Genomic DNA, 22,150 nt, shown 5'->3' with positions numbered 1-22,150 from the left:
AATGTCGACCGATTCAGCAATGCTTGCCTGCTAACCTACTGGGGGGGGGGAGGGGAGATCGGGTGTGTAATGTTACCAGCAGCAACTATTTCTCCTGCTGTTTGACACGCCACCGCAGCTCCCTGCATCAATGGTTCTGTTCCTCCCAACGGGTAAAAAAGGTCAAAGAGATTCCCAACACCAGTGTTGGGAGATGGGAGACGTGCCAATGTATCGGGGCTGAAATACACGTTGTCAAGTGACTGATAATGTCATTCTTATTAGAAAGTATTAACTCCATTTCCACGTTTTATATTGATTCTTGTGCTATAGGTGCAGATAGAAAACTGTACAGCAATTTATTTATTTTTTGCTTAACACATTTCCGTGCACAATCCGTTGTCTCTCGAATGGTGTCCCAAAGGAGGACATGTGCCAATTTACTAGTGTGCTCAGTTCCTGTCACTCAGAGCGATATCTGTCCACTAAATAGTGTCTCTCAGACTTTGTCTCTCGGGGCCTGTCCGTCGCTGTCTCTAGGGGGCCACCTATCCATTGACTAGAATCTCTCGGTTCCTATCTCTCCGGAGAATCTCTGTCCACTGACTGGTGTCAGAAACTTCCTGTCTTAGCAGGGTGATGTTTATCCACTGTCTGTTGTCTCTCAGCCCCTCTCTCAGGGAGAAACCATTTCCACTGCCTTGTGTTTATCATTCATTCCCGCCGAGGTCCTCTGCGTTTCAGTTTACACAAAATGTTTATCGCCGAAAATGTTGAGTGTGACAGATGTTCAATCCGGAATTGGTCACTGCCGCTTGCCTGTCTCCTATACAGAGACGAATATATTTTGAAAAATTGAATTCTCTGCTGGGGGTGGGGACAGCAATCTGTCTCTGGTATCATTGTGTGGGAGTGTTTACAAGCCGAGGCTCCTCCTCTCGCTGGCAGTTTCCGTCAGTCTTTGAACAGCGCTCTCGTCATCTCGTAATAAATCCGGTCTCAACTAATGCCGCTGACCTCAAAAATGTCCACGTCGGATTCAGTGCTCAGCGCGACACGGGGCATTCCTTATTTCTGTCTCCTCCTGCTTTGCCTTCCAGGTGTCTGTCCCTCAATTTATCATCTACCGGAGGCGGGCTGTTTCTCCGAGGCTTTGTGAATCAATGCTCGTGGAACATTTTCATTAATTCTGCTCTTCTTTTGCTGACAGGCGTGCAGTCCGATATCCTGCTGAAACAACCCGTGTCAGCTGTGTTAAAGCCCGGACAATCTCACAGATTGACCTGTGCAGTCAGGGGGTTCAGTCTCAGCAACTATAACATGTACTGGCTGAAACAGGTCTCCGGGAAAGGGCTGGAGTGGCTGGCCACTGTATCGGCTGGCGGAAGCAAGAATTACGCGCCTGGAGTCGAAGGCCGTTTCGAGGTATCCAAGGACAGCAGCACCGTTTATCTGCAAATGAACAAACTGAGACTGGACGACACGGCCACCTATTACTGTGCGAGAGACACAGTGAGACAGATCGGTGGTGGACCATGACAAAAACCCAACGAAAGCGCCGACCGGTAGGACGCAGAGAGGAAGGTCATAATTTACTCTCTCCCGGTCGTTCTGAGCCACATCCGTTCGTTCACGCAATGGAAGGCGGATCATCAGCGGGGATTAACGAAAAGAGATGCTGGATGGATGGGCCGAGGGTCTCAGAGTATCCGAAATACCAAGGAGGAGCTATCAGTTGAAGCTCAGAGAAAGACCCCGGTATCATATCCATTCAGGACTGGGATGGCCGAAATTTAAACCCGTTGTGTGGGACGCCCGTACCCAAAGGGAGGATTCAAAATCTCCGCTGGCTGGCTCGACGATACACTGGATTTCGAGCTAGATACGATGAAGTCGGATTGTAACCTGCAGTGAAGCACCGTGATATCCATCACTGCGATACGGAGCTGAGCTGAAACTGATCTTGAGGTCTGGGCGTCTGCATCGCGGTCTGTCTCCACAAGTTCCGCATGGCTGCCTGCAAATGTCAAATTTTCTTTAAATAGACACTTACAGCTTTTTAGTAATTGTTACAGCTAAGTAGGTAAATTGGTTTCTTACAATTTTAAAAGGAGGGTAGGAATTTGTTGGTATCAAATTATTCAAAGGGAAAAGTTCACGTTAATGTAGGTTTAATTTATAACTTGAGAACTGGCTAAAACAGGAGAATAAAAAAAGTGCATGGGGTAACGAAGTCTTAGTATTAGAAATAAATAGCAGCAGACCATCAGCCTACAGCGAGTCTTTGTCAATAGTGTCTTTTCTTAAAATACCGGTGATATTATAAGATTCTCAGAACGCAATGGCTAAGGGTTCTAATGCCAAATCAGAGGACAAAGGGTTTACGGACAGCCTTGTCTAGTGCCACGTTGAAGCTTAAATGGTTTGGAATTATGAGAGTTAGTGATAACCCTAGTGAAAGGATCAAAATAATGTAATTGAATACATTGAATAAAAACGGGTCCAAAATTGAAATTTTTCTGAAGTATTAAATGAATAATTCCATTCACCTCTGCCGAAAGCTTTCTCGGGATCTTGGGATATCACACATTCAGATATCATGTTAGAAGGAGAATAAATAACATTTAATAACTGACGAATATCAAAGTGAAAATATCGATTTTTGTTAAGTCCAGTTTGTTTATCGGAAAAGACGGATGGTAAGATATTTTCAATCCTATGGGCCAAAACTTTAGATAGGGTCTTAGTATCAACCTTAAGTAAATAAATTGTTCTATAAGAAGAGCATTCAGTTGGATCCTCATTCCTTTTAAGAATAAGCGAAATGGAAGTCTCAAAAAAAGTTTGAGGGAGTCTGGCCGATTTGAATTAATCGGGAAAAAAGGCTGAACATAATTGAGGTATAAGCAGTGAGGAAAAGAGCTTGTAAAACTCTTAAGAAAATTTATCTGGACCCAGAGCTTTACTCAAACGTAACGAGCTCAAATCCTCAACAAGTTCCTCAAAATTTATGTGAAAGGTTTAAGTAGCAATCAGAGAAATGCATAGTAAACCCAAACAATAAACCTTGAGATATATTAGCTAAGCAACAGAATAAACTAGATTCCCAAATGAGCTTCTAGAAAAAAGAACTCCCCATCCACCTCCATCCGCGCAAAGACAGAAAATCGTTAAAAGAACAACCGCTATCTACCCCCACTGGAAACAGCCCTTTAGAAAACCTGTGGGAACCGCTCCAAAGAATTCAAGGTTAGTTACTGTTCCAACCAGGACTAAGTAGGATACAGTGAAAAACAGGCTTAGACAGGTTTATCAAAAAGAAAGAGCAATTATTCATACTGAAAAAAATTAAACCGTCATTTCTTAATATATAATATTTCTGTTTTTGCGAGATTTTTAATCTATTCAACATATGTATACAGTCATTTTTATTAGTCTAAAAATTCTTGCGACTGCTCCTTCGTATAAAACCATGTAAATGATCCATCTTCAAGTGTTATTGAAAGAAGCAGTCAAAGTTTCGGGTCGAGACCCTTCGTCAGGACTAAAGAAGGTGGGGGAGGGTGGAAAACCAATCATAGGAAAGATCAAGGGGTGGGAAAGGGTAAGCAGGGAGCGGGTAGGCAGGAGAGGTGAAGAAGGAATCTAGGAGAAAAGTACTATGGGTAGTAGTAGAAGTCAGAATCATGAGAGGTGATAGGCAGCTAGAAGAGGAGATAGAATGAAGGTGGGATGGGGGAAGGGAGAGGGAGGGAATTACCGGAAGTTGGAGAATTCGATGTTCATACCAAGGGGCTGGAGACTACCCAGACGGTATATGAGATGTTGTTCCTCCAACCGAAGTTTGGCCTCATCGTGGCAGTAGAGGAGGCCATGTATGGACATACCCGAATGGGAATGTGAAGGAGAGTTGAAGTGAGTGGCAACTGGGAGATCCTGTCTGTTGTGGCGGACTGAGCGTAGGTGCTCAACGAAACGGTCCCCCAATGTGCGTCGGGTCTCGCCGATGTAGAAGAGGCCACACCGGGGGCACCGGATACAATAAATTTTGTCTGTATAGCTCCGCCATAACATTTTTTTTAAACTTAACACTTTCTTCCATAAATCCTGATGAAAAATCTTCAACATACGAATCTTTTGATCTTGGTAGTCAATCATAGCTTTTCTAAGGGCAACACGAATCAGATGATCCTTTATTTGAAAATTTGAAATTCATGTAAACATAGAAGGACTGATCTCTCTTTGGATTTTGAAGTCAATGCGCAGATACGCGATATTTGAGCACGATCAATCAAAGCCAGAGACTTTATAATATCAGGGAATTATTCCATCAAACGATTTGCAAAGAATTCTTTAGGATTATCTCCTTCCGTTTGCTCATTAAGTCCCAATATCCGTAAGTTGTTTCTCCTACCTCTGGTTTCCAAATAAATAATCTTCTGTCTCAGTATTTCCTTGTATTTGGATTGTGTTTCATATAGCTTTTGCAAATCATCCATTCGCTCGTCCAGTATATTAATAACCTTATCATGTTCTTTTAACTTCATATCATGCTCGGTTAAAGTTGCTTGAATATCTACTAATTCCGTACCTAATCGTTTAATTTCAGCGCTGATCTGTTGCGAATCAGCCGACGCTTCTTTTATGAACTGTTGAAACTCCTCAGTAAGCATTGTAATTGAGCCCGTAATAGCTTCCAAACCTGAATTGATAGTCATAGTACTATAATAACTCATCTAACAGTAGTATTTCAAAAGGTTGGAGGCAAAAGTAATGAAGTTAGGAGCACGAGCAGAGAGCTGCTACTCCATCAGCGACGACCAGATAAAAGGATACTCTGGAAAAGAATCAGAGTGCTTTACAGCACAGGAACTGGATTTTTTCGTCCGCCCGATGTCTATAAACAATCATTTCATTTGCAGCTATTTTACCCTTTCACTGTTCTGCCTTTCTTCTTCACTCACCTTCACGATTGTCTTTAAAGCAATGTCAGGTCACTTATAAAGATCATTTCTTGTCAGAAAATATTACGTCCATTTGCTCGCATGGATCCATGTTTAATATTGCCTTTCGTTGTTATGGTCCGGTCCAGAACCCGCATTCAGTGACTTGATCCGGTCCGCGGACACCGGACTCCTGGTCTTGTAGCCGTCCCTCCTTTCACCCTTAAGCCCAAATAGGATCATCTTGGCTTAAGGAGTTGCACCTGAGACCTATCGACTGGCAGGTGTGTATAAGGGGCTCTGGGACTGAGTCTAGTTGGGGGGTAGTCCTGTTTTATCCTGTTCCTCTGTTTGTCTTGTACCTGCTATTCCGTCCGGTTTGCCTTGTTCACGCCGTTGCGCTGTTCGCCTGGTTATCCCGTTTTGACCCCGGCTTGGAGTACCCACCGTGAATCATCTAGTTCTGTAAGTCCGTTCCTGTAGTCACCCTGGACCGAGCTCCCTTCCGATCAATTGCCTCCGTCGGGTGCGCAGGCCGGACTGCCGTTGCCTGGCGGGGGACTCTGACATTTTCCTACCCCTCTCTTCCGACGGGTTGTGCCCCGCAACCTGCCCAGGTGCGCCGCGTCTTGCCCAGGCCCCCGTTTTCATGCCTGGGAGGCGGCCCTGCCCAGCAGCTATGTGGCCCGCCTGAGGACTCCGAACCTTTCCTACCCATCGCTTTCGACGGGTGATGCCCCGCGACCTGCCCAGTCCCCTGTGTTCCTGCCTGGAAGACCGGGCCCTGCCCAGAAGTATTGCGGCCCGACCAGGGGGCTATCCTCCCAGCATTCCTTGTCCCTTAGGCCTATCCCTTAGCCTAGCCAAGGTCCTGCCTTCGCCATGAACTCTCTGCACCCCAGGATCACCGTAGCATGCCACGGTCTCCCCATCTTGTTCTGTCCTTTAGTTGTTCCTGTCCTGCCCCCTAATACTTCGGTGCCTGCGTCCTGCTTTTGGGTCCAGTGTCCACGTCCCCCTTGTGACATTCGTGCACCAGATCTTCAATCCAGAACTGGTCACTGCCGCTGCCTGTCCCCTCTGCAGAGATGGACATCTTTTGGAAAATTGAAATATCTGCTGGGAGCGGGGACAGGAAACTGTGCCTCTGATTTTCGACGGTCGGAGCCTGTTCAAGCCGCGGCTCCTTCTTTCACTCACAGAGAGCGCTCTCAGCGGCTCGCGATAATTCCGGTCTCCGCTGAAGTCGCCGATCTCAAAATGTCCAAGCCGGATTCAGTGCTCAGCACGATAGGGGACATTCCTTATCCCCCTCTCCTCCTGCTTTGCTTAGCAGGTGTCTGTACTGCAATTTATCATCTACCCATAGTCGGGTGGTTCTCCAAGGCTTTGTGATTCTATGCTCGTAGTTCGTTTTATCAGTGCCTGTTTTTTTTTTATTACTGACAGGCGTGCAGTCCGATATTCTGCTGACACAGCCCGTGCCAGCGTTGGCAAAGGCCGGACAATCCCACAGGCGGTCCTGTGCCATCAGTGGGTTCAACCTCAGCAATGCCGACAGACACTGGATGAAACAGGCCTCCGGGAAAGGGCTGAAATTGTTGTGGTATTCTAGTGAAAGTCACAAGACTTACGTGCCTGGAGTCCAGAGCCGGTTCACCGCTTCCAAGGAAAGCAGCAATTTTTATCTGCAAATGAACAACCTGAGACTGGACGACACGGCCACCTATTAATGTGCGAGTGACACAGTGAGAGATCAACACGAACAAACAAGCTGGAAGATCTCAGCAGGTCGGACAGCATCCATTGACTGCTCGCTTCCACGGATGCTGCCCGACTTGCTGAATTCCTCCAGCCTGTTTGCACGTGTTGATTTGACCACAGCATCTGCAGTTCACTACTGTGAGTTGACACAGTGAGAGAGACCGGGACTGGACCGGGACAAAACCCAGCGAGAGTGCCTACCCTTCGGGCGCTGAGGGAATGGGCAGCAGTGATCGCCACAGCTGTATCCCGGTCGTTAGGGGTCACATCCGCCCGTCCACGCAACCGAAGGCTGTTTGTTAGTGCGGATTCCCGAAAGAGATGCTGGATGGATGGACCGAGGGCCTCAGCGGGTCACTTCAGAGGGCAGTCGAAGCCAAGCGCAGTGAGTGGGTATGGGGTCACCGATCGACCTGGTCAGGTGTCAGTCCTTCGTATACACGTGATAGTAAATTGTCAGGCTATTAGGAACATTAATGATCAGAGACAATACTGGTTTTCTGGTGCAGTTTGAAGGGGGAGTGGCTATGCTGGGAGGTAGTGAGAGGGGTGGAGGTTATCTTACGTCGGTGTAACATATCAGCTATATCCTAGTGTGACTCAATGTGATAGGTGGCGGTCCTGCATATCTGTTGCAATAAAACACTTTTAATTACGCTCTTCGTTCGCTTCTGCCAGCCTTTACCCTGGCATCCACGGATATAAATCAGATCACGTGAGCATAATCTGGGAATGGGTACATTTTCCACTAGAAATGAGTCTCAATGCTAACGGAACTACGGAGGAGGAGCTGAGAGTTGAATCCCAGAGAAAGGTCCCGTGTTGATTATAACATCTCCACCTCAGGACTGGCATGGCTGAGATTGAGACCCGCTGTGTGGGACGGCCAGACCCCAAGGGTGGGTTTATTAAATCCGCTGCGAGGCTTAACGATCCTCTAGATTTCGGGCATGATATATCGAAGTCGGATTATGATCAGCAGTGAAGTACCGTGATATGCACCATGGTGATGGGGAGCTGGAGTAAAACTGGTCCCGACAAATAGACGTCTGCACCGCAGTCTGTCTCCATAAATTCCGGTTGCTGTCTCCCAGAGTCAAATCCCTCTAGGCTAACTCTAACTATTATGGCAAATGTTCAGTTCCGGGCAAGTAAAAGACCAAATGGCTTCAACTCTAATTCTGTGAAATAGAAGGAAACGGAGTCCACAGAGAAAAAAACTGTAAAAATGCCCCTTTATTCACAGGCCAGAAAGAGCCAAGTTCGGAATTTCAGATCGAAATCCAGGAAGTAGCTGCTTCTGGTCTGGGATCATGTTGACACCTTTCTGAGATTAGTGGATGTGGCAGACAAGTGAAGTTACTGCATTGGGTGAATGGGGAGACGGAGCAGTGTGAATAAATTGCTTTTACTAGGAGGGACCACGCTGACTGTATTGTGAATTGAAATGAATTGATTTACTCTTACATCCTTCATATACATGAGGGGTAAACGTTTATGTTACATCTCCGTCGAAATGTGCAATGTGCAATTATTGTTTTTTATAATTAATACTATGTACAACAGGATAGTCAATTTATGATAGAAATACTTTTGCGTTAGCATGAATTAAGCAGTTTGATGCCTTGGAGGAAGAAGTTGTCCCGTGGCCTGTTTGTCCTGGCTTATATGCACTGTTTCCATTTGACCTCAGTCAATGTCTTGGCCTTCGTTACGTTCATGTTACAGCCAACATCATCTTCCACTTGCTTGTACATGCTGGCCAATCCTTAGCTTTATTATGCTGTCTCCCATATCCGCAAGGTACAGGTGTGTGTCAGCTCCGCATTGTAATGTTCAGCATGTGGTCTGTCCCAGGCTGCACATTCCTCTGCATTGCCCATCTCAGCCACGACAGAGCCATTAGAGCGTTAAAAAAGAGTGAAACTTCCACTAACCTGTCCCATCATAGACTCACGAGAAATTAATTCAACTTTGCTTTTCAAATAAAAACGTTTTACTCTGGGTTCACAGACAGCGCAGCCTCTCTAATTCCTTCATCCTGAGTGGGTTTGTTTAACAATTGCGTTTCACATCAACCAGCGCAACTCTCAGATTCGGCCAGTCGCGTTAGACTGGGGGACCACAGCCACCGGCACGGCCAACTTGAGACATCTTGCTTGTGTGAAGGCTGCGTAATGCGTTCTCCTGTTGCAAATCAGTACCTCGAAATAACAAGCATTACACAATATGCAATTAAACGATTGAGCTTTATGATTCTTAATTTGTCTATAGGGTTGGTAAAGAAAAGAAAACAAAAAGAAAAAGGGCCCATTTTAATGAAATATTCTAATGCGCACGATGGAGTTCACTGTTTTCCCGTCTGTTCGTTCTCCATCGATTTCACCCGGGCTTTGTCGTCTCCCAACTACATTCTAATTCCACTGATTCAGCAGTCTACGACTTCCTCATTCTAGCATCTTCTCCCGATCAAACGCCCACGAATCCCTCGCTCTCGGGCAAACGAGAACGAAAACCATCCCCTTCATTGGACGCCACACATTGCAAAGCCCCGTTTATCTCCAGTCATAGCCCAAACACACTGCTGCTACAGAAAAACCATTACATCAACAGTGAATCTTTTCCCAGGGTATGAAACCAGTTTTATTGGTGATTCAGTAAGAGTACTTGTGAGGTACAGTCTTGACATTTATAGAGCATCTTACATCGTACCCGAACACTTCACGGCCAATGACGTAGTTGCAAAGTACGGTCCTGTTGCAGGAACGTGGAACCATTCTCCACAAAACAGAATCAATAAACTTTAATGTGATAACAAACAGACAGCCTATTCTTGTGATGTTTTCAAAGGGGAACCATTGTCGAGGACACAATCTACAGAGCGGTCCAAAGGGGAAGCAGGAGGTTGGATTCCGGATGCTGGAGAAAAGGACTGCAAATCAAATCAGATGACTAGCGCAGGGGGGTGGAAGAACAACCCACGAATACCACCACAACAAATCTGTCAAATTGAAACTCAGGTCAAAATGATCTGCAACAGATTTGGATTGGTGGTCAGGTTTCCAACATCTAAACAATTTGTATTTGGGTTTGTTTGTTTTTTTGAAATCTCGTCATTAGTAAGGATTTCCATTCAGAATTACTGATATCCTGAAAAAAAGATATCTCTCATCCTTACCCTACGAGCCTCTTTATGACTCCTGGCCCATCAATGTGTTTGCATCCAAAGGCTTTCTGAATGGCGACCCAGATGTGTACCAGCAAAGCCCAGAGAATGCTGATGAATCACTAACATTGCCCGCCTGTTGTTCATGTTAACTACTCTATCACATTAATACAGTGCAGACAACAATCAGACCGAATTTCACCCGATCCGATTCACCCTCGATTATGTTGTACAAGTACCCAAATGTTATTTCGTTACAATTTTTTCTTGAGCCAACACAAGCATCTCCTTTCAGCCCAGCTCCCTGCTGTCAGTTTGATCGATGTTTTTGTAAAGTACACAAGGAACACAGATTCAGACAAAACGTACTTACCTCCTGTTGGTCCCGGGATGTGTGAGATCTTCGGCTGCATATGTGTCCGGCTGGAGTTATTCTACCTCCTGCACTGCCAACACTGAGCAGCTCAGGGAAAATCTGTGGTTTGAGAAACAGAGTTGCTCTTTCACATCAATCACCTTTCACCAAATCCTGTCAGTCCCATGGCAATTACGTTGTTTTTCTTGTATTGAATTTATTCTGATGAAACCAACTAATTTTTCAATGATTTCTGCAAACCGAAAATATCCCAGGCCTTCCGCAAATCAACAATTGCTTCTTCAGTGTGTTTATTCATATGGGGTTCACTTTCGTCTATTTTTCCACCTGTCGGGGCTGTTGGCACTCAGCTAATTTCCCGCCCCCGGACCTAGAGGACTGATGTATAGCAGCCTCTACACTTTGATCTGTATTGCATGATTGATCCTACAGATCAGAAGACCCTCAGGGTCATTGAGGCACGCAGGCTTCCACATCTTTGGAAGGATTGTGCTAAATGAAGCTTACAACATATATCCCTACCTGGACTATTCCTCCTCCCACCCTGTCTCCTGCAAAAATTCTATCCCTTTCTCTCAATTCCTCCGACTCCGCCGCATCTGCTCTCAGGATTGGGCCTTTCATTCTAGGACAAAGGAGGTGTCTTCCTTTTTTAAAGAAAGGGGCTTCCCTTCGTCCACTATCAACTCTGCCCTCCAACACATCTCCCGTATTTCAAGCACCTCTACCCTCACCCCATTCCCCCGCCAGCCCACCAGGGATAGAGTTCCCCTGGTCCTCACCAATCACCCTATCAGCCTACAGATCCGACGTATAATCCTCCGTAACTTCCGTCACACCCTACGGGATCCAACCACCAGACAGATCTTCCCCCCCCCCACTCTCGGCTTTCCGCAGGGATCGCTAACTACGCGACTCCCTTGTCTATTCATTCCCCCATCCCTCCCCACCGATCTCTCACCAAGCACTTATCGCTGCAAATGGAAGAAATGCTTCACCTGCCCACACAATTCTTCGCTCACCACCATCCTAGGCCCCAGACAGTCCTTTCAGGTGAGGCACCACTTCACCTGCCAGTCAACTGGGGTGATATACTGTATTCGGTGCTCCCGATGTGGCCATTTATACATTGGGGAGACCCGCCGCAGACTGGGAGTCCGTTTCGCCGAACACCGGCGCTCAGTCCTCCAGCAGTGGCGGAATCTCCCTGTGGCCACACACTTCAATTCCACAGACCACTCCCACTCCGACATGTCTGTCCATGGCCTCCTCTACCGTCAAGATGAGGCCACACGCAGGTTGATGGAGCAATACCTTATCTCCCGCCTAGGTAGCATCCTACCTGCCGGCATGAACATTCAACTCACAGACCTCCGTTGATACCCCTGCCCCCCCCCTTACCCCACCCCTGTCTCTAATTTTTGTCTGGTTCTCTTTCTCTCTCTCAGCCCCCCCCGCCCTCAGTATATCTCCCCCCAGCCCTACCTTTCTTTCTCTTTTATTTCCCATAAATCTCCACTGTCCCCCTCGCCCATTTCCCTTCAGCCTATCACTTCCCAGATCTCTACTTCACCCCCCCCCCCCACGTCTTATCTCCCCTCGTCCATCCCATGTTACTTCACTCCTGATGAAGGGTTTCGGCCCAAAACGTCGTCACTACCTCCTCCCTTAGATGCTGTTTGTCCTGCTGAGTTCTGCCAGCATTTTGTGTTTTTCACATATATCCCATTATCATTCATGTCATTTAGTATAAATATTTGCAAGAAATATTGCAGCTATATAAAATTTTGGCTCGACCACATTTTGAGTATTGCTAGCAGTTCCCGTCGTCACGATTTACGAACGATATCGATATGGCACCGAAGTGGGTCAATGCATGTTTTTTGCATTGCCTTGTATTATATATGAGAGGCGTTTAGACAAAGAGCCCTAAAGCCTGTCGACCAAGCTTGTGAAATACATAATATCTTTAATTCCAAGGTGGAACCGTGAAATCGTCGGCCACATCGATTTAAGATGAAAGAGAGGATACTACAGAGGATACACAAAGAATTTTTTTTTTAAATGCGAAGACTGAATCCATCTAGAACTTCAACAGAAGTTTTGGAGGGTGATTTTATTCCAAAGTGCTTCTTCAGTGTGCTATTGCAAATAAGGAACACTTCATCCTTTTTTCAGTTGTCACGGCTGTTGGCCCTGAGCCGAACCTCAGCCGACGTACCTAGAGGACCGGTCTATCACCGGACTATCAGAGGCTATGTGCCTCTGGTGAAGAATAAACCTGCATCCTCGAGGTCAGTGAGGAAATGGTCGGGGGAGACTTATGAGGCACTCCAGGATTGTTTTGAGGCGACAGACTGGCAGGAACTCTGTGAGCCACATGGAGAGGACATTGATGGGGTCACTGAGTGCATCACTGGTTACATCAACTTCTGTGTGGACTGCAAAGTTCCGGCAATAACTGTCCTTTGGGTATCAAAGGACATTAAGGACATCCTGAACGCTAAAAAGAGGACGTTTAGAGATGGAAATAGGGAGGAGCTGAGGACAATACATAGGGACCTGAAAGCCAAGATCAGGGAGGCTAAAGAGAGGTGTAGGAGGAATCTTGAGTGGAAGCTCCAGCAGAACAACATGAGAGAGGTCTGGAGTGGAATGAGGATCATCACTGCGTTCCGGCAAACTAACAACAGAGGAGCTTAAGGCAGTGTGGACAGGGCCAACGAACTTAACCTGTTCTTCAACAGATTTGACACTGTGGCCCCTGCCCATCCCCCACATGATTCATCTGTTGTCGGCCCCCAACCGACACATACTCCACTCTCCCCTCCTACCCTTCCTCACAGCCCCCTACCCTTCTCTCGTGACTACATCCCTCCCAGACCTGAAGCCACCACGGTGGGCTTCACAGCTGAACAGGTGAGAAGACAACTGAAACGTCTCCATCCAAGCAAGGCTGCAGGCCCAGATGGTGTCAGCCCCAGGGTGATCAAAACCTGTGCCCCCCAGCTATACGGAGTACTACACCATGTCCTCAACCTGAGACTGAGTCTCAAGAGGGTTCCTGTTCTGTGGAAGACGTCCTGTCTCGTTCCTGTACCGAAGACGCCGCGCCCCAGTGGCTCCAATGACTACAGACCGGTGGCATTGACCTCCCACATCATGAAGACTCTGGAGCGACTTGTTCTAGAGCAGCTTCGGCCTATGGTTAGGCCAAACTTAGACCCCCTCCAGTTCGCCTATCAGCCAAAATAGGAGTTGAGTATGCCATCGTCTACCTGCTGAACCGTGTCTATGCCCACCTGGACAAGCCGGCGAGCACTGTGAGGGTCATGTTTTTTAACTTCATCAGTGCGTTCAACACCATCCGCCCTGCTCTACTGGTGAGAAGCTGACGTTGATGCAGGTAGATTCTTCTCTGGTGTCATGGATTATTGATTACCTGACTGGCAGACCACAGTACGTGCGCTTGCAACACTGTGTGTCAGACAGAGTGATCAGCAGCACTGGGGCTCAAGAGGGGACTGTCCTGTTTCCCTTTCTCTTCACCATCTACACCTCGGACTTCAACTACTGCACAGAGTCTTGCCATCTTCAGAAGTTTTCTGATGACTCTGCCATAGCTGGATGCATCAGCAGGGGAGATGAGGCTGAGTACAGGGCTACGGTGGGAAACTTCGTCACATGGTGCGAGCAGAATCATCTGCAGCTTAATGTGAAAAAGATTAAGGAGCTGGTGGTGGAACTGAGGAGGGCTAAGGCACCGGTGACCCCTGTTTCCATACAAGGGGTCAGTGTTAACATCGTGGAGGATTCCAAATACCTGGGGATACGAATTAACAATAAACTGGACTGGTCTAAGAACACTGAGGCTGTCTACAAGAAGGGGCAGAACCGTCTCTATTTCCTGAGGTGACTGAGGTCCTTTAACATCTGCCAGACGATGCTGAGGATGTTCTACGAGGCTCTGGTGGCCAGTGCTGTCATGTTTGATGTTGTGTGCTGGGGCAGCAGGCTGAGGATAGCAGACACCAACAGAATCAATAAACTCATTCGTAAGGCCAGTGATGTTGTAGGGGTAGATCTGGACTCTCTGACAGTGGTGTCTGAAAAGAGGATGCTGTCCAAGTTGCATGCCGTCTTGGACAATGACTCCCATCCACTCCATAATGCACTGGTTAGGCGCAGGAGTACATTCAGCCAGAGACTCATTCCACCGAGATGTAACACTGAGCGTCATAGGAAGTCATTCCTGCCTGTGGCCATCAAACTTTACAACTCCTCCGTCGGAGGGTCAGATACCCTGAGCCAATAGGCTTGACCTGGACTTATTTCCACTTGGCATGATTAACTTATTATTATTTAATTATTTATCGTTTTATATTGCTATATTTCTATACTATTCCTGGTTGGCGCGGCTGTAAAGAAACCCAGTTTTCCTCGGGATCAATAAAGTATCTCTGTCTGTCTGTCTGTCTGTCTGTATCGTTCTTAGCACAGCCTCTGCAGATTGATCTGTATGGCATAAGTAATCCGAGGAAGCGCCAGAGCACAAGGCCCTCAGGGTCGTTGAGACACGCAAGCGTCCAAACCCTGCAAGACTTTGCGCTTCTGGAAGGAGTGTTCTGAATGAAACCACAATATATATCCCGTTATTTTTCGTGTCAATAAGTATAAATGTTAGCAAGTAATATTGCAGCTATATATTTTTTTGCACTACCGCATTTTTAGTATTACGAGCACTTCTCGTCGTCATATTTTAGGAATTATGTGAGGTTTTAGAAATGGCAGAGAGGTGGGTGACTTGTATGTTATCTGGATTGGTTTGTGTGACGTATGAGTGAATTTAAACACAAATACGATTGCATTATCTTGAGGATTAAATGCTGTCGACGACCTGGTGAAATATATGATCTCAGTAGATGATAGGGAAAATATTCAGCGACTTTATGCCAAGGTCGAACGGTGAAATCGTTGGCCACATTCATTTAAAATGAAAGAGAGAATACCAAAGATGATATACGAGAAATTAAAAAAAAACTACGAGGAATGTATGTACCTGGAACTTCAGAAGAGCATATGGAAATGGATACGATTGCAACATCTAAGAGACAATTTCATAGACAATGCTTCATGCAGGTAATAGGCGGATATGCTTCTTAAAAATAGCATCATGATTGGCACAGAGAAGGGTGAGCTAAACGGGCATTGCATGTACAGCTCTATATTCCATGTACTGAACTACACTAATGTGTTACAGTCTTGAATTATTAATCTCAAGAGGGGCTTTCTGCAGAATGTAATGCTTGAGCCATTACCTCTCCCTGGAAACACATTTTTGTCAGAATAAATTTTTAAAAAACAGACATTCGGATTTGAAAAATAAATTTAGACATGCTCACGAGGTCAAAGCGCATCCACGGCAAGCAAGAAACGTGAGTTAATGTTTCACTTCCACGAGCCTCCGTCAGAAGTTGGAACGAGAAAGAGGAAGCATTGTGGAGCAAATGGTTGGACAGGTAAGGGATAAAAAAGGTCGAGCATAGAAACAGGCTTATAAAGTGATTCTCTCATCATAGTTAGAGTGTAAATACACGAACAAATTAATTTAAATAAAATAATCTACCAAAGTCCAAATACAGAGAATATGCCCGGTAGGCTATGTTTGCCAACAGTCTCACCACCTTAAAAGTTGCTGATATAGGGGGAAGTAACATAATACCTCAGGATGAAACATTTCAGCGTGAAAGGATGCTGTGGAAGAGTATCAGAGTATCTTACAGCACACGAACGAGATTTTTCGGCTGGTCGAGATGTCTATATACAATCATTTCATATGTAGGTATTCCATCGCATTAATTCGCTGCCTTTGCAATTCACTCACCTTCACAACTGTCTTCAAAACTACGTATTGAATTAGCTGCACCACCTTATCTAGAAAGTCTTCGGAAATAACAATAGTCCTGTGAATAGGGCAATATCACTAAGATTTTCTTTACATTCTCACTATAAACTTGTGCGGTCGTGTGCCCTGTGAAACGGACTCTGGCTGCATCTGTACTGCTGACAAATTTATAAATTTCTCCAAAGTTAGATTTCGCCTTCCAGCGAAAATAAATCCATCGTATTCAACCTTTTCATTTGATTAAAGACCTCCATCTCAGGCAACAGGTGAAATCTATTCTCCATTCCTGCAAACACCTGCACCACTCACCCGTGCAGTTAATAACTTGACTTCAATTATGACTACACACTTATGGTCGATGGCCCATATTCTAACTTCTAAATGACCCTCTGTAAACAAGAACACATTCAAATGACTGCTGCCGGTATCATCCTTTCCTGACCCTGCGAGTGCAAGTCAAAATTGGTCCGAATAAGACGACAACTGGATAATGGCATATACACCTTGATCTATTGCAATTTTGACTAGTCTGACCACAAGACCATAACCTTTGATTCTTGACTTGTCGTATCCCCAGCTTCAATTTACTGCGATATTGAACGTACTGATTCCGTCCTGTAAAGAAAGGAAAATAATCTCTCTTGAACAAGCCTGTTTCCCTCGGGGGCACTTAATTTTTCTTATGCCTAGATAATTGACGGTATGTTAGGAAAAGTGCTAATTGGCGAAGTGCATCATGAGAACACCTTAGATGCCCTGGGAAATATAAGTCACCATCTTCTGCAAACTCACTCATTTTCCACAAAGTCCCTGTAAATGATCATAATTTCTAACACCCATATTGGTAATTTACAGCGATTAGTTAAATGTCTAACAAGGAAAAAATATTTGGCTCATTGGTGGAAACCGCATCACACAGCGGAACCCAGGAGGGGTCAAAGTGAACTGAAAAATGGCCACATATACTGTACCCGAGGACATGAACGAAAACCGATTGTTGGAATGTAAGTTAAACATATCACAAGCGCGACAATTCATAGCACTGATTGGTTGGTTCCGCTAGTGCTTGTTGGTCTTATATAAGAATGATAAATCTTACCACACTATTTGATGTAGTCATTAAGTCGTGTGCACTATTAATGTTAGTCAGGAATTTTTTATGCAGTCGGAGACTATGTCTTAGAAAAGAAAATACAATTTTGAAGCGTGACGAAGATGTGTGGTGTAGGGGGAGTAGTGGATGTTGTCTACATGTACAATAATAAAATCGACAAGATCCCTGGTGGTAAACTGAGCCAGAAGATTAAGGCACATGGGGTCTATAGACACCTGATGGATTGGTTATAAAATTGCCTTTGCTATGGAAGACTGACTGTAGTGATACAGAAGAAGTCCAGCGGATGCTAATTTGCCAGGTCCGAAACTGGGATCTCAACTGTTTCGGCTGCGCATAACTCTTTAGAGCAAAATGTAAAGTGGAGCTGTGAGTACCGCAGACGTCTGTCAAATTGACGCAGCAGGATATCGATTATTTCGCCGGAGAAATTGGAGATTAGGTTTTAATCGGTACAAGCGTGAGACATTGCTCTTCTGAAGAAAAATGCAAAAGGGAATGCCACGATAAATTGCAGAAACAGTGCCAGCGTTGCGGTGCAGTGTATCTGTTTTTGGCCACCTTTCTATATTGCGCGACTGGTGTGGTTCATGGTCCTCATTTCTGCCGTTACGGAGCCTCATAGCTGGAATGATGACAGCTTGGCTAGATGTAGTTCATATATTCGAAAACCAAATTCTGTCTTGATCATGACAGTGTTCAGGGTTTCATTAATAGTTATTATAACTTCCTCTCAGTTTTCACTCGTGTCAATCATGCAAATCCGGGCTGGAGAATGAGGAACACCATCGCACACAAGTATTGACTTCTTATTCATATTTCAAGAACAATTTATTGAACAGTCAGCGTTCATAACCCTGTACAGAGAACCAGATCCTTGAGGATTATCGGGCTCTACGCTTTGAGCTCTTTGTCATGGGTAACCCTGCCAAGAACTAAAGCACAATGTTCTGAATACAGCCAACATAGATCTTCGAGTCACTGAAGTTGACAAGCCTCCAAGCCCTACGTCAAGATTGTGGACTTTTTGGAGGAAAATATAACGTTCATCTTTTTCATTACTGCCATGATAGGAATGTTGTGTCAGGTGGACATAAAAAGTTTGGAACGTTCCGCCCGCTCGATCCCAACATTGAACCGTCAACCAGTATCACAGAATGCATAATCTCTTTATACGCAGCTGCTTTTACCAGACAAGTTGCTATTTGTAATTTAGGACCAACCTTCCTTCAGTGACAACACTGCTTCCACTTCAAAAAGGACTTCATGGTCTGCAGAAATAGCACTGATTTCTCTAGAAGTCATAAAATCTGCTGAAAGACTGAAAATTAATTCGGTCGGGGTGAGCTTTTTTTTATTAGTAATTCTATCAGCGCGGTTTATATTTGAGTGGGGCTGCAAAATTTGGGACACACAGTGCTGCCATCACCAGGGTCGGTAAACAAAATAACCCACCCTGATGATCTCCAGTTTGGATGCCGTCCCCTGTGAGTTTCCTTTCAATGTCGACCGATTCAGCAGGGCTTGTCTGCTAACCTACTGGGGGTGGGGGGGGGTGGGGGGAAGGCGGGTGCATAATGTTACCAGCAACAAATATTTCTCCTACTGGTTGGTTTCGCCAGATGAGCTCCCTGTATCAATGGTCCTGTTCGTCCCAACGGCTAAAACGGGTCAAAGAGTTTTCAAACACCGCTGATGGAAGACCTGCCAATGTATTGGGGCTGAAATTCATGTTGTCAAGTCACTGATAGAATCTTTTCTTATCAGAAAATATTTCCTCCATTTCCACGTTTTATATTGATTCTCGTGCTATGGGTGTAGATAGAAAACTGTTTTTGCTTATTACATTTCCGTGCACTATCCGGAGTCTCTCAAATAGTGTTCCAAAGTAGAACATCTGCCAGTTGACTAGTGTACTCAGTCCCTGTCACTCAGAGCGATATCTGTCCACTAAATAGTGTCTCTCAGACTTTCTCTCTCGGGAGCTGCCACTCGCTGTCTCTCGTGGGGCGCCAGTCCTTTGACTAGAATTTTTTCAGTTCCTGTCTCTCAGCAGAATCTCTGTCCATTGACTGGTTTCTCGAACTTCCTGCCTCACAGGGTTGTGTCAATCCACTGGCTGCTGTCTGTCAGCCCCTGTTTTTAGAGGGAAACCTGTCCACTGACATGTGTTTATTATTTGTTCTCTCCGGGGTCCGCTGCATTTCAGTTTACACAAACTATTTATCGCCGAAAACGATGAGTGTGACAGACTTTCAATCCAGACCTGGCTACTGCCGCTGGCCTGTCTCCTGTACAGAGACAAATACATTTTTGGAAATTGAAATCTCTGCTGGGGGCAGGGACAGCAATTTCTGTCTCTGGTATCATTGTGTGGGAGTCTTTACAAGCCGAGGCTCCTCCTCTCAGACAGTCTCCGTGTGTATTTGAACAGCGCTCACGGCCTCTCGCCATAAATCCGGTCTCAGCCAAAGCCGCTGATCTTAAAAATGTCCAAGCCGAATTCAGTGCTCAGCGCGACAGGGGGCATTCCTTATTTCTGTCTCCTCTTGTTTTTCCTTCCAGGTGTCTGTGTTCTGCAATTTATCATCTACCCGAGGCTGGCTGCTTCTCCGAGGCTTTGTGAATCTATGCTCGTGGAACATTGTTATTAATTCTGCTCTTTCTTCTTTTGTTGACAGGCGTGCAATCCGATATCATGCTGAAACAACCCGTGTCAGCTGTGGTAAAGCTTGGACAACATCACAAATTGACCTGTGCAGTCAGTGGGTTCAACCTCAGAAGCTATCACATGCACTGGCTGAAACGGGTCTCCGGGAAAGGGCTGGAATGGCTGGCCGCTGTATGGACTAGAGGTGACACGAAGTACGCGCCTGGAGTCGAAGGACGATTCGAGGCATCCAAGGACAGCAGCACCGTTTCTCTGCAAATGAACAAACTGAGACTGGACGACACGGCCACCTATTACTGTGTGAGATACACAGTAAGACAGATCGGGGGTAGACCGTGACAAAAACCCAGCGACAGCGCCGACCGGTAGGGCACAGACAGAAAGGTCAGTAGTGTGCTGTCTCCCGGTCGTACTGCGCTACATCCGCTGGTCCACGCAATGGAAAGCGGATTTTCAGCTGGCATTCCCGAAAAGAGATGCTGGATGGATGGGCCAAGACTCCCAGAAGATCCGAACTACCGAGGAGGAACTGTCAGTTGAAGCCCAGAGAAAGGTCCAGGTTGGTTATATCATATCCCCTTCAGGAATGGGATCACCGAAATTGAGACCCGCTGTGTGGGACGCCCGTACCCAGAGGGAGAGTTCAATAGACCGGCTGGCTGGCTCGACGATCCACTTAATTTCGGGCTAGATACGATGAAATTGGATTGTAACCTGCAGTGCAACACTTTGATATCCACCACGGTGATGGGGTGCTGAAATTAAACTGATTCCGAGATCTGGGCGTCTGCATCGCAGCCTGACTCCACCAATTCCGCATTGCTGACTGGAAGTGTCAAATTTTCTTTAAATGAACACATAGTTTTTAGGGATTGTTACACCTAAGTAGGTAAATTGGTTTCTTACAGTTTTAAAAGGAAGGTTTGAATTTGTTGGTATCAAATTATTCAAAGGGAAAAGATCACTTTCATGTAGGTTTAACTTATAACCTGAGAACTGGCTAAATAGGAGAGTAAAGAAAACTCACGGAGTAACGAAGTCTCAACATTAAAAATGAATAGCAGCAGATTATCGGCGTACAGCAAGACCTTGTGAATAGTGTCTCTCCTTAAAATACTGGTGATACAATTAGATTCTCAAAAAGCAACGGCTAAGGATTCTAAGGTCAGATCAAAAATCAAAGGGCTCAGCGGACATCCTTGACTAGTGCCGCGTTGAAGCTTAAATGGTTTGGAATTATGAGAATTAGTGATAACCCTAGTGAAAGGATCTAAATCAAGTAATTTAATCCATTGAATGAAAACGGGTCCAAAGTGGATTTTTTTCTAAAGTTGTAAATAATCATTTCCATTCAACTGTGTCGAAAGCTTTCTCAACATCTAAGGATACAACACATTCCGATATCACGTTAGAAGGAGAATAAATATCATTTAATAACCGACGAATATTAACGTGAGAAGATCGATTTTTGATAATTCCGTTTTGGTTATCGGAAATGCCAGATGGTAAAATATCTTCAATCCTATGGGCCAAAACTTTAGGTAGGATCTTAGTATCAACATTAAGTAAAGAAACTGTTCTGTAAGAAGAGCATTCAGTTGGATTCTCATTCTTTTTAAGAATGAGTGAAATGGAAGTCTCAGAAAATACTGAGGGAATCTGCCCGACTTGAGTGAATCCAAAAAAATACTGAACATAATTGACGTAAAAGCAGTGAGGAAAAGATCTTGTAAAACTCTCCAGAAAATGTATCTGGACCCGGAGCATTACTCAAACGTAACGAGCGGAAAGCCTCAACAAGTTCCTCAAAATGTATAAGAAAGATTTAAGTAGCAATCAGAGAAATGTATAGTAAACCCAAATAATAAACCTTGCGATATATTAGCTAAGCAACAGAATAGACTAAATTCCGAAATCAGCTTCAAGAAAAAAGATCTCCCCAACCCCTCCCTCCTCCCAAAGTGAGAAAATCGGTCAAACAACAACCCCCACTGCAAACATCCTCTTAGAAAGCCTGTTGGAACCGCTTTAAATAATTCAATATTATTTACTTTTCCAACCAGGACTAAATAATATACAGTGAAAAACAAGCTTAGACTGGTTTATCAAACAGAGAGAGCAATTATTCATACTGAAAATTATTAAACTGTCATTTTTTTATTATATAGTATTTCTATTTTTGCAATTTTTTAATCTATTCAATACACGTATACAGTCATTTTTAAGTTTAAA

At 45.1% G+C, this 22,150-nt stretch overlaps 2 gene segments (V, D, J or C); both read left to right on the top strand.

Annotated features, from left to right (window-relative positions):
- Nucleotides 1–5,655: 5,655 nt before the first annotated feature.
- On the top strand, nucleotides 5,656–6,655 carry LOC140716308 (immunoglobulin heavy variable 3-33-like). The segment is given in 2 exon segments: nucleotides 5,656–5,716; nucleotides 6,372–6,655. Coding segments are annotated over 2 exon segments (345 nt in total).
- A 10,457-nt stretch (nucleotides 6,656–17,112) lies between these two features.
- Nucleotides 17,113–20,257, top strand: LOC140716307 (igW heavy chain V region W26-like). The segment is given in 2 exon segments: nucleotides 17,113–17,137; nucleotides 19,929–20,257. Coding segments are annotated over 2 exon segments (354 nt in total).
- Nucleotides 20,258–22,150: the final 1,893 nt, after the last annotated feature.

The sequence above is a fragment of the Hemitrygon akajei genome, chromosome 25 (genome assembly GCF_048418815.1).
Source record: "Hemitrygon akajei chromosome 25, sHemAka1.3, whole genome shotgun sequence".
NCBI lineage: Eukaryota > Metazoa > Chordata > Chondrichthyes > Myliobatiformes > Dasyatidae > Hemitrygon > Hemitrygon akajei.
The sequence above is the reverse complement of the archived record's forward strand: the minus strand, read 5'-3'. Positions and strand labels throughout refer to the sequence as shown.